We start from the raw sequence: 10692 nt of genomic DNA on the forward strand, positions 1-10692 counted from the left end.
CTGGAAGTTTGGTGATTAAGGATTTGGAGCTGCAAACAGCTGGGATTTTGCTCAGGAGATCTGAGACCAAGTTAGGAAATCAAAAGTCTGATTCCAGCATCACTTCAGTGTCTGCAGGGACAAAGAAAACCTTGTGAGCACAAGTTTTTTGTGTGGATGGTGAAGCTTTGACACCTAAATTTGTGAAATGACAGGGGCATCTTTAATTGTTTTATTTTATACAAAAACCTGGCCCCAAACACACCTTCCAGAGGAGAAGGGGAAAATGCAACAGGAAAAGAAAGTTTCTAAGCAAAACACAGACACAGCACTTTCCTGCTGCTCCCAAGGAGAGGACACCACCAGGAAGGAGCTCCTCTCCTCCCTGCCTTGGGAGGAACTTCTCCTTGAGCCATCCCTGCTAAAGCCACTCTCAGCCCAATTCCCAGAGCTGCCAGGAGGGACAGTGACCAGGAGGAACAGCACAATGAAACCATGGAAAATCAGGATACTGCAGCTCAGGTGTGACTCAGAGCACTCTGAGCTGTTTGATACCACCATGAAATGTCATCATTTGGTAAAAGCCACTGCAGTGTTATCACCAACAGACACACATCTGTCTACACATGCAACAAAAAGAATCTGGGATTCAACAATTAAAATCCTCCTACCTTTAATTACGACCTCCCAAGCTCTAGGCAGACATTAACCTATATTAGCCTATAATTATTTTTTTTTCTGACTTCCCATTATCTTTTTGCTACTGAGTTTCCCAACCAGTCTTCAAGGCTGGGCCCTGATTGAACCATCTCTGAAAGTTGAAAATTGAAAAGTACAGTAATAAAAGTGCATCCATAAGAAACTGGGAGTCAGGAGACATTCCTAATGACTCCCTACCTCCCTGCATGTCCCAGCACTTCCTTCCACTTCTCTTCTTGCAGGCCAAATTCAATTCTGCCCCAGCTAAACCCAAAGTGAATTAAATCATTTTGCATGCATAAGATTAGTCCTTGCTCCAAGGAATTTATAATTTAAGCAGCAGATGTGGAGGTGGCCAAGAAGTCAAGAAGAATGGCAGTGCTAGGATTACACATATCCTGCATTCTGCTTCCCAGGAGTAAAACCCTGAGGCAAGCAGAGAACTACGGAAAAAGAGGGATGGAGCACCAAACTCTGATAATAGTGCCCATCAACCACTGGAGCACCCAGTATCAAACAAGACTGAGGAGAACAGGGCTAGTGCCCCACCTCAGAGCTGAGCTGGAAGAAACCAGACACAAAGATTGGTTTGGAGATGAGCAACGAATGCCAAAACATTGGAACTATGGCTGTATCCCATTATCAGAGTGCAAAAGCAGCAGGAAGCAGAACAGATAAAAACCCCAACGTTAATTCTGGCTTGGTGGGTATTTCCTGAGCCTCAGCTCACAGAACTCACAGGGGAAACTGAGAGCATCACACAGAATCATCTGTGAGCTCCATCCTGCAGGAGTGATCTGTCCACACAACCTTCTCACCACTGTCCACTCTCACCACAGGAACTGGATTTGAAAAGTTCATTTAAACGAGCAGAAGTTAATGAGCTTTCCTTTCATTAAGTGGTTTATTTATTAGGATCATTTCATTCCACAAGTTACTGAAGAAAATCAAGCTGAGCAACACTTCTGCTGACAACAGGACAAGCCTCTGGAACAGGCAGGATTCTTTTGTTTAAGTGAAAGTTTAAGTCTTTCCATTATTAAATAAATAAAAGTTCAAATACCAGCAGAGTTTTTAATGACCGCGAGCTTGGAGTGCCCTGTCCCCACCCCCTTATCTCCAGAGAGTTTTGTTGTCTTTGCTTTCAGGATTTGCAGTAAAAGGAGGATGAAAGTGTGAGCTGAAGGAAAAGAAGATTGAGAATTTATGACATCATTTTAATTCATGAAGTCATCTTGCCACAAAATGCCCAAACAATAGCAGGCCCTGCCCAGGCATCTCCACCCCAAGACTCCACGGCAGCTTTGACTTGAAAATCCTACAAGTCTGCAGGAAGAAATTCTTGCTTATGGTTTCTTTCAGAACTTAAAACATTAAGATCTCTGGCACTGATGTCTCTTGAAGCGAGTTTTACAGTTAGGGACTGAAAACTTGGATAATAAACAGAAAACTTACATCTGTTTCAATGAAATTATTTCTTCTGAATTGATACCTAAATACTACATTTCTCCGTAAGGAAAAAAACAATATTTTTCTAGCTCTTTAGCTCATATTGCAGTATTTGATGTGACTTTTCTTCCAGAACAAATTAACATGGCACTTAGGTTCATTTCTTTGTTGATGTACAGCAAAATTCCCTGCAATGTTTGCTTTTAAATGCTCTGGTTGGCAACACATCCCCTGGGGAGGCACGGCAGAGGAGCCAGGGCTTGGCCGCTTTGATTCCAGAAACTGGAGGCAGGAGATGTTCACAAAGGTTGCAAAAGCTTTGTGACTGCTGCCCTGGCAATATTTGTGGGGATCATTCTGCTCTAAAATGTGCTTACACTTGGGTTCTGCTGCCTCGGAGAGGAAGCACTCGTGTGTCTTTGATGAGTGAGCTACAGGTCACAGACAGAGTGGAGTGAGTCAGCCACTCATTTAACTGCAGCACGAGTGACAATGCAACTGCTGAAAAGACTTCTAGTAAACACCACTAGCACACAGCCTGGCCCACCACCCCTCTAGAGTGGCTCTAAGAAGTTCTAAAACCACTGCTTAGTGACACTCTTAAGGCTGCTCTTCTCAGTTCAGCCACACACATCATCACCACCACCCCCTGTACACGATAACCATAAAACCCAAGCCCAAAGCAAAGAAACCCAGCCAAACATACCACCAGCAACTTCCAGTCCTGTGTTTTCCAATATTGGGAATGGTAAAAGCCCAACCTACATGCATTGGCAGTTTTGTAATACCATTACATAAGAATTATTTAACTACAGCAACAGATTTGAAAGCAGCAGCAGCAGCAGTCACGGCTATGCTGGTTCACACATCAGAAAAAAAAAAAATCAATAAAGGGAGTGATGAATTTTGTAAACATGCATTCGACTGTGACAGAGAGTGGATTGGGATTTGGGATTTCAACACCCTCAAGAGCAGAAACCTTTCAACTCGGAGCTACCAGGGCACCGCCACCCTGAAGAGACAAAACAAACAGCACCACTGTGGCCACTCCACCAGAAGCAGCTCCAGCTTTAGAAGAGCACCATGAAAAGCATCTCTGAGAAGGCTGCAGGGCTGAGTTGGGAAAGCTGGGAGTGGTTTTCTACCTGATGCTCTGCATGGATGTTGTCCCCGGTGGGCCAGCGGTGCTTGCTGTTGTTGTAGCCGCCGCCACCGCTGCCTCCTCCCCCGAGCTGCTCCCCGTGCTGCCTCTGGAAGAAATAATCCACCATGGCGTCGTCCTGGGAGCGCCCCGCCACTCCTATGGATCCGGGCACGGGGCTGGAGTGTGTCCCTGCTGCAAGGGCCTGGTTTGCAGCTGGCTGTGGCTGAGCCTGCGAGCCTGTGCCAGATGTCAGTACCACAGGCATGGTGGGGTTGGCTGTGTCTTGAGCGTGCTGCTTCAGGTGGGGGCTGAACGAGTCCTGCCACAGAACTGCTTTTCTCTTCAAAACGCACGCTACGCTCATTCCACCAGCACCTGCAGGGGGACATGGGGGAAAGAGAAGGGAAAGAGACATGAAATCCTCCCAGCTGCAGCTCGGAGCGTTAAATAACACACCCATCTTGTGACTGGCAGGGGAACACTGCTGTGGCAAAAGTGACTCCTCCAACACTCACTCACTCACTCTGTGAACCTAGCAGCTAGAACAGCACTGAAAATACACAGGGATCCCACTGAAAATGCACAGGGATCCCACCGAAAACCCGCAGGGATCCCACCGAAAAGGCAGGGATCCCACCGAAAACCCCGCAGGGATCCCACCGAAAAGGCACAGGGATCCCACCGAAAAGGCACAGGGATCCCACCGAAAACCCGCAGGGATCCCACCGAAAACCCGCAGGGATCCCACCGAAAACCCGCAGGGATCCCACCGAAAACCCGCAGCGATCCCACCGAAAACCCGCAGGGATCCCACCGAAAACCCCGCAGGGATCCCACCAAAAACCCACAGGGATCCCACCGAAAACCCACAGGGATCCCACCGAAAACCCGCAGCGATCCCACTTTCTGTGCTGCACGGGCTTAGCAGGATGTACAGGATGCCCATGAAGCAGCAGCACAATGGCAACTTCTGCCAGGGACAACACACTGACTGGAAAATTGCTGGGAAAAAGCCCCCCAAAAACTCATGGAAGGCAGTGACACCAGAACCTGCTGTGTGCAAAAGGGGCCTGGTCCCCCATCCATATAACACTCAAGGCCCCCTGTATCCCACTGTATCCAACAGTATTCCCTCAGTCACGCAAAGCAGCAAAGCAACAGTTTGGTTTGGTTTTGGTTTTTGTTTTTCAATGTGAACTTAAAATCCTGGATTTCTGCTCGTACAGTTCATGGAGCCCAAACACAGCGTGTGCCCTCCCTGCTAACTCAGGAGCTGCGCTCAGGAGGCAGGAAAACCCATGGACACGCTTTATGGAATTCCCTGGAGAAAGAACAGCAAACCTGGGATCTCAGCAGAACTTTCCAGAGCAGGCACAGCCAGCACTGTTGGTCCTGCTGCGGATGGCACCAGGTGAAATTTGGACAACTCCAACACATTTTCAGCAGCCAGAGCACTGACTGCCCCAATAAAATACCCCAATAAATGAAATACCCCATATGTTTTGCATGCATCCAAATGATCTGTGAGCGGGAGGAAAACCTGCACATTAAGCTGACAGCAACTCACTAACTTCCTATTCCCCAAATATTTTGATAACATTCCAGCAGCACAAAACCACAGAAGTTTGTTTGTTGTTTTAAGGCAGGACTATCAGCAATAGAGACACTACAGGTGTGAACAGCAAAGTGTTTCCCCTCCCATTATGTAGCGCTCACACAACAAGCCAAATTCATTTTTAAAGGCACAGGATAGTCTGAATTAATCTTCATTAAAAAGATCAACAGTTTATTACTTCAGGTACCTAAATGCAGCCCCACAGAGAGTCCTGAGGATGAAACTGGGGTGGTGGAACCCCGAGAAGCTCCTGGCAGAGCAGCCCCAGGACGTTTCACTGCTGTACCTTGGTGGCTGCAGAGCTTGGCCCTGCTCCTGCCAGCGGCTCTGAGGGCCTGAAAGGCAGCTCTGTTCCCTCCCTGCTCCTCGTAGTAGCCCTGAACAACACTCTACTACAAACAACTTCCAAGAACAATTCACTAACGGTGGGGAGACCAAAATAAAAAATCTGAGTCCTATCTTTGATCAAACTTTGTCAGGTTTGCCCCACGAGTCCAGCATGGGGTTAATACTGAGAGGAAAATGACCCTGAAATCTGCAGAGATCAGGCTGTTTGAATTGCACCTCCAACATAATTCCCTGCTGCACACACACAGCCCCCGGGGCCACTCTGCGGGGCTTTCTACACACTCACAACTTAAATACCAGGGACATCCAACAGGACTCACTCCTCCAGCTTTCAAAGAGTCTGGAAATCACCACCTTCCCCACATCCTTGAAAAAACACTGAAAACACGATATGACTAAATCTTGACTGATTCTGAGACTACAATTCACTTTAATGGCATTTTCCTCTTAATTTCCCTTTAGCAAACAATATCAAAATCCATCAGTAACATCACATGAAACACTCAAGCTCCTCCATGCAAAAAGGAAAAAAAATTAAGTAATTAATGGTAATAAATTCATTTATCATCAAACTGAGGTGTGTATTAGCTGCAGCAATGAAATCTGAGCGGCCACTTGAAAGGAAGTTACAAGTTATCTCAGGGCAGACTGTAAAAACAAAAACAAACAAAGGAAGATACTATGAATCCCCACCAAAAAATTTCCAGTATCTATAGATTGTGACAAGCCCATTTCCAGAGAGAAACAAGGTACAAAGTCGCACTGCCACAGTCTTTGCTCCTTCAAAAGGCTGCAGACACTAATTAATTTCTGAGTTAGTAAAGGTGTTATCTTAAAAATCAGGAGGGTCCAGAAAATCTCAGTCAATGGATTAAGGAGAGGCTGCTCCCAGGCGCTTCCTCTCCGGCTGCTCCAAACACGAGCGGAAAACTTGGCAAAGGCGACATTTTGCAAGGGAGCAAAGGGGAAGGGAGCATTGTGGGTAGTTCAAGTTTAGTTCCAAGCCGTGTTTTTATGGGAATGCCGCGATCGAGGCAGCAGCGGGACAGCTGAATCCTGTCATTCAAAGCTCCCGGAGCGCCGCGAACACGGGCAGTCACCTACACAGGCACTGCAAAGCCGCAGCTGCTCGGGGCCTCCAGAGCCTCCTGCATTCCCAAACTCCTCCTGAACACAGAGGATCAACTTTTCCCAGGTGAAACCCCGGGTTTGCAAACAAAGGCTTCCACGCTGCTCCACCGCGCTCAGGGCAGGCAGCTCTGCTTTTCCCTGGATGAAAACACGGTGGGGAAATGAGCTGCTCCGTGGTGTCACCGCAGGCAGAACACAACAAAAAACTTTGGGAGGAATCTCCCTGCGAGTTTGAAGTACCGGTGGTGACAACGCTGAATAAAGGAGCTTTAATCCACACAGAGCCAGGCTCCACAGCCAAATCCTCCCGGCTCTGGTTCCGTATTACGCTCAAATCACAGATTATTACAAAATTTACACGGTGTAAAACGCCCGTTTCAAAAAAGTTCAACCCCAAAGCGGAGGAGTTTGGGTTGGGTGGGTTTTTTTTGGAAAGTTCCACTGGAAATGAAAGCAGAGCCATTGTTTGAGAGCTCTGTGGCCTAGCAGAACTTTTAGCGTTATCCCTGTGTTTTCCTGAAAACCTGGGGAGCCGCAGCACTGAATTCCTGACCCATCGGATTCCCAAAACCAGCACTGGAATCCAAAAGGACCCACGGTCCCCCTTTCCCCCACCACCATCCCTCTTGATAAAGGAAATTCCTCACTCATGATCTGCCTAATAAAATCTCTGCTCCGAACAAAGTTATTAAACATTGACCAAAGCAAACAACAACAATAACAACAACAACAACAAAAAAATCAGAGCATTTCTCAGGTTGGGCCGAGAGGCTCTTAAAATTCCAACTTTGCAGCTCACAAGGGCCGAGCCTGTCGTTAAGTGAGCACGAGATAAAAACAAGGGGGGAGAAAACCCCCACACAAACACAAAACCCCCAGGGTCACCCAGCACATCGGAAAGGATTGTCTGCTTTTTCCCTCCCTCCCGCTGCCAGCCCCGACCCTCTCCTCTTCCAGGGACCCCCCAGAGCTGCCGAAACCCCCCAACCCCGGGGGGGGACAGAACCCAACCACCCCCCGGAGCCCTCGGGGCAACAAAGCGGGGCCTCGGCCGGAGCGACAAAGCCCCCCGGGATTGAAGGCCCGGGCCCAGAGGGAGCCCCCCCGGGATCAAACCCGTCCAGGAGAAAGGGGAGACCCTCCCCAGGAGAAGGGGGAGCCCCACAGACCGAGGGGCAGCCCCCGGCGGGCCGGGCCCGGGGCAAGGCGGCTGAAGGCTGCGATGCGCCCGCGCCCCCCAACAATAACCCCCGTCCCCGTTACCGGAGCGCCCGCGGGGCCGCGCTCGGAGCCCGGGGATCCCCCCGCGCCCCCTCCCCGCTAACAATGGGCCCAGGCCGCGGCCCCGACAGGGAGCCGGGCGGGAGCGCCGGCGCAGCGCCCCCGCCGCCGCTCGCCTTCGGGGCGGCCTGGGGCCTCTCCTCCCGCGCCCCCCGCCAATATGCGCCCACCGGCGGGTCCGCGGGGGTCCGCGGCGCGGCGGGGCCGGCCCCGGGCCGGTACTCACGGGCGGAGCGCTCGGATGCAGACGGATGCCGGGCCCCCCCCGGCCGCTCGCCGCTGCCTCTCCCCGGCCGCTCACTCCGACAACATGGCGGCGCGGCGGGGCCGCGGCCGCGCTGCACCACGGGAAGGCGAGGCCGCTCCAGCGCCGCCGGGACGGGGCGGGATGGACCGGGAAAGGCCGGGACGGGACGGGACGAGACGGATCGGATCGGGGTGGACGGGACCGGACCCGTCCCGACCGGCTGTGCCCCGACCCTGACACACTGCCCACGCTAGGGTCAGCCCGCAGCGCCCTCCCAACGTGGCCCCTGCCCCGGCCGGGGTGCGGGCACAGCCCCGCCTTCAGCCCCGCGCGGCCGCTGGCACCGCTACCAGCGCTGGCCGGGGATGTGGCTGAGCGCCCCCAGCCTACGCACCCTGATTTCCCCCCTAGTCCGGGCTCTGTACGCTCTGAACGCTCTGTACCCCCCTGCCTGGACATGCCACAGTCCCAGAGTCCCCCCAGCCTTGGCACTCCCAGCTTGTGCACACCGAGCCCCTCCAAGCCGGGACACCCTGACCTCCCCCGGCTCGGCAACCTGGACACCCCAAACCTCCCAGCCTGTGCACCCTGAGCCCCCCAAGCTTGGGCAGCCCGAGTGCTCCCCGTCCGAGCCCTCCCCAGCCCGTGCTCCCCGAGTCCCCCCAGCCTTGGCACTCCCACTCGTGCACCCCGAGCCCCCAACAGCGGTGATCCCGCTCCTGCCCCAGAACCGCACCGGGGGCACCGAGCGCCGGCTGCACAGCGGCGCCTCCTCACCCTCCACCAACAGCCAAACACAATTTTGGGGCGCTTCTCCCTTGGTGCCTCCCCCCTCCCCACGTCCCCTGCCACAAAGCCGGGGCTGCGGGGGAACTACAGCCCCCGGCGTGCGGCGCTGGGCGCGGAGCCCGGGCAGGGCAGGGCAGGGCGGGCGGCGCTGGCCGCTGGGAGCGGTAGTTCTGCCCCGGCTCCTCCATGTTAAAGGGGCAGCCCGTGGGCAGCGCCTTTGTGCCCCCCTGCCCCTCCTGCCCCGCCGTGCTGCGCTCCCGGCGCCTTGGGGGGAGGCTGAGCGCTTGATGCGCTCATGGAATATTTTCTCTCCGTCTTGGCGGGGCACGCAGGGAACCGGGAGGGAAGAGCCGGAGCTGGGGAGAGCTCGGGACATGCCCTCACTTGCACGGAGAGAGAACCGGCAGCTGTTCCCAAGGGCTCCGGCCGGCCGTGGGGCACAGAGCCCGCGGCGCGGGCGGGTCCCCGCAGCCGCAGCTTTTGTGGGTGATGAGGGTGCAAGAAGTCACTTCAAGCCCGAGTTCTCGGTCATTAAAACACGTGCAAAGCTGGATCCAGCCGTGCCTTGCATCCATTTTCTGCTTGATGGGCTGCCGGGGTGACTGATGGGTGTTTCCAACACCTCACTGCCTCTTCCAGCGTGCACTCCTCGTGGGGCAGCAGGGCCTCACCCTGACCCCCAAAATCCTGGGGAAACACGGCTTGGAGGGTTTGGTGCTGGGTGCCCCAGGCCGGGCGTGACAGGACAGTCAAGATAAACAGCGAGTAAAGGTTTCCCCTCCTGAGGGTGGGTTCGGAGCCAAGCCTTGTGCAGACAGCCAGAGGTGGCTTTGGCCAGCAGCAGCCTGGCTTGTGTGGCCTGGCCAAGCCCTGCTGGGACAAACTCGGCTCTGCTGGGATAAACTCGGCTCTGCTGGGCTCAGCTCTGCTGTGACACTGGGCAGGGACCCATGCGTGGCTGAGAAGACGACACAGCTCTGCTGGGTCATTCCTGTAGCTCCAGTGTCTTGAATTCCCTGGAGAAGCTGGAGGAGGGGTCCTGTGAGGAGAGGCTGAGGGAGCTGGGAAGGGGCTCAGCCTGGAGCAAAGGAGGCTCAGGAGGGACCTTGTGGCTCTGCACAGCTCCTGCCAGGAGGGGACAGCCAGGGGGGAGATCAGGCTCTGCTCCCACGGAACAAATGAGAGGGAATAGACTCAGGCTGTGCCGAGGGAGGTTTGAGTTGGATATCAGGAAAAATTTGGATATCAGGAATTGGCACAGAAAGTGAAACTACAACCCCTGAAAGCGTTCAAAAAATGTGTGAATGCGGCATTTGAGGATGTGGTTAGTGGTGAACGTGGCAGTGCTGGGTTAATGGTTAGACTGGATGATCTTAGAGGTTTTTTCCAGCCCAAATATTTCCATGATTCTGTGGGGGCCCATGCAGTGTCCCCAAAACGCCAACGGTGTGGGCAAGGCCAGCCTCTCGCTGGGGTGGGAATGTGAATGGTGGAGCTGTGTCATCTGGGCACTGGACCAACTCAATCTGCCTGCACACCCTTCTCCTCTGGGGCCACCCAGCTCCCGGGCACCCCGGGCTGGTTCAAGGCACCAGCGATGGCTCCTGGCTGACAAAGATTTGGGCTGCAAAGCCTGAAGGTCAGGAGTTCTTTCCCACACCATGTCCTCACTGGGAAAGAGGGCCCTGCACTTCTTCTGGCCACTTTCGGGGTGTTGTACCTGCCAGCTGCCCCCCTCAGCTCCCCACCAGGCTGTCCCTGAGCTGTCCTGCTGGCAGTGTCCCTGAGGTCCCCAGCAGTGCTGTCCCTCTGCTGTGAGGCAGAGATAAGAGCTCTGCCAGGTGGGCTCAGCACACGCCCAGGCTGCTTGCTGACACTGGAAACGTGCTTTCTGTTAATTATACCTGGGATAATTACAGTTATGCCGGTGTAATGAGAGGGGGAGGGAAGGAGTCCTGCTGGGGATGAAACGTGAGTGGTTCAAACCCTCATTTGCCAGTGAATTTTGCC

The 10692-nt window shown here is 53.6% G+C and overlaps 1 protein-coding gene across 6 annotated transcripts in view; it reads right to left on the reverse strand.

Moving 5' to 3' along the window:
* The window catches only part of PUM1 (pumilio RNA binding family member 1), a 79462-nt gene extending 71424 nt beyond the window's left edge, over positions 1–8038 (reverse strand). For all 6 annotated transcript variants that reach the window (XM_050983166.1, XM_050983163.1, XM_050983165.1 and 3 more), the window contains exons 1-2: positions 7873–8038; positions 3273–3646 (exon numbers count right to left, since the gene is read on the reverse strand). In XM_050983166.1, the coding sequence (XP_050839123.1) occupies positions 3273–3635 (363 nt within the window). In that variant the 5' untranslated portion in view covers positions 3636–3646; positions 7873–8038. The remainder of the gene's footprint in view (positions 1–3272; positions 3647–7872) is intronic.
* Positions 8039–10692: the final 2654 nt, after the last annotated feature.

Source organism: Serinus canaria, chromosome 23, assembly GCF_022539315.1.
Source record: "Serinus canaria isolate serCan28SL12 chromosome 23, serCan2020, whole genome shotgun sequence".
NCBI lineage: Eukaryota > Metazoa > Chordata > Aves > Passeriformes > Fringillidae > Serinus > Serinus canaria.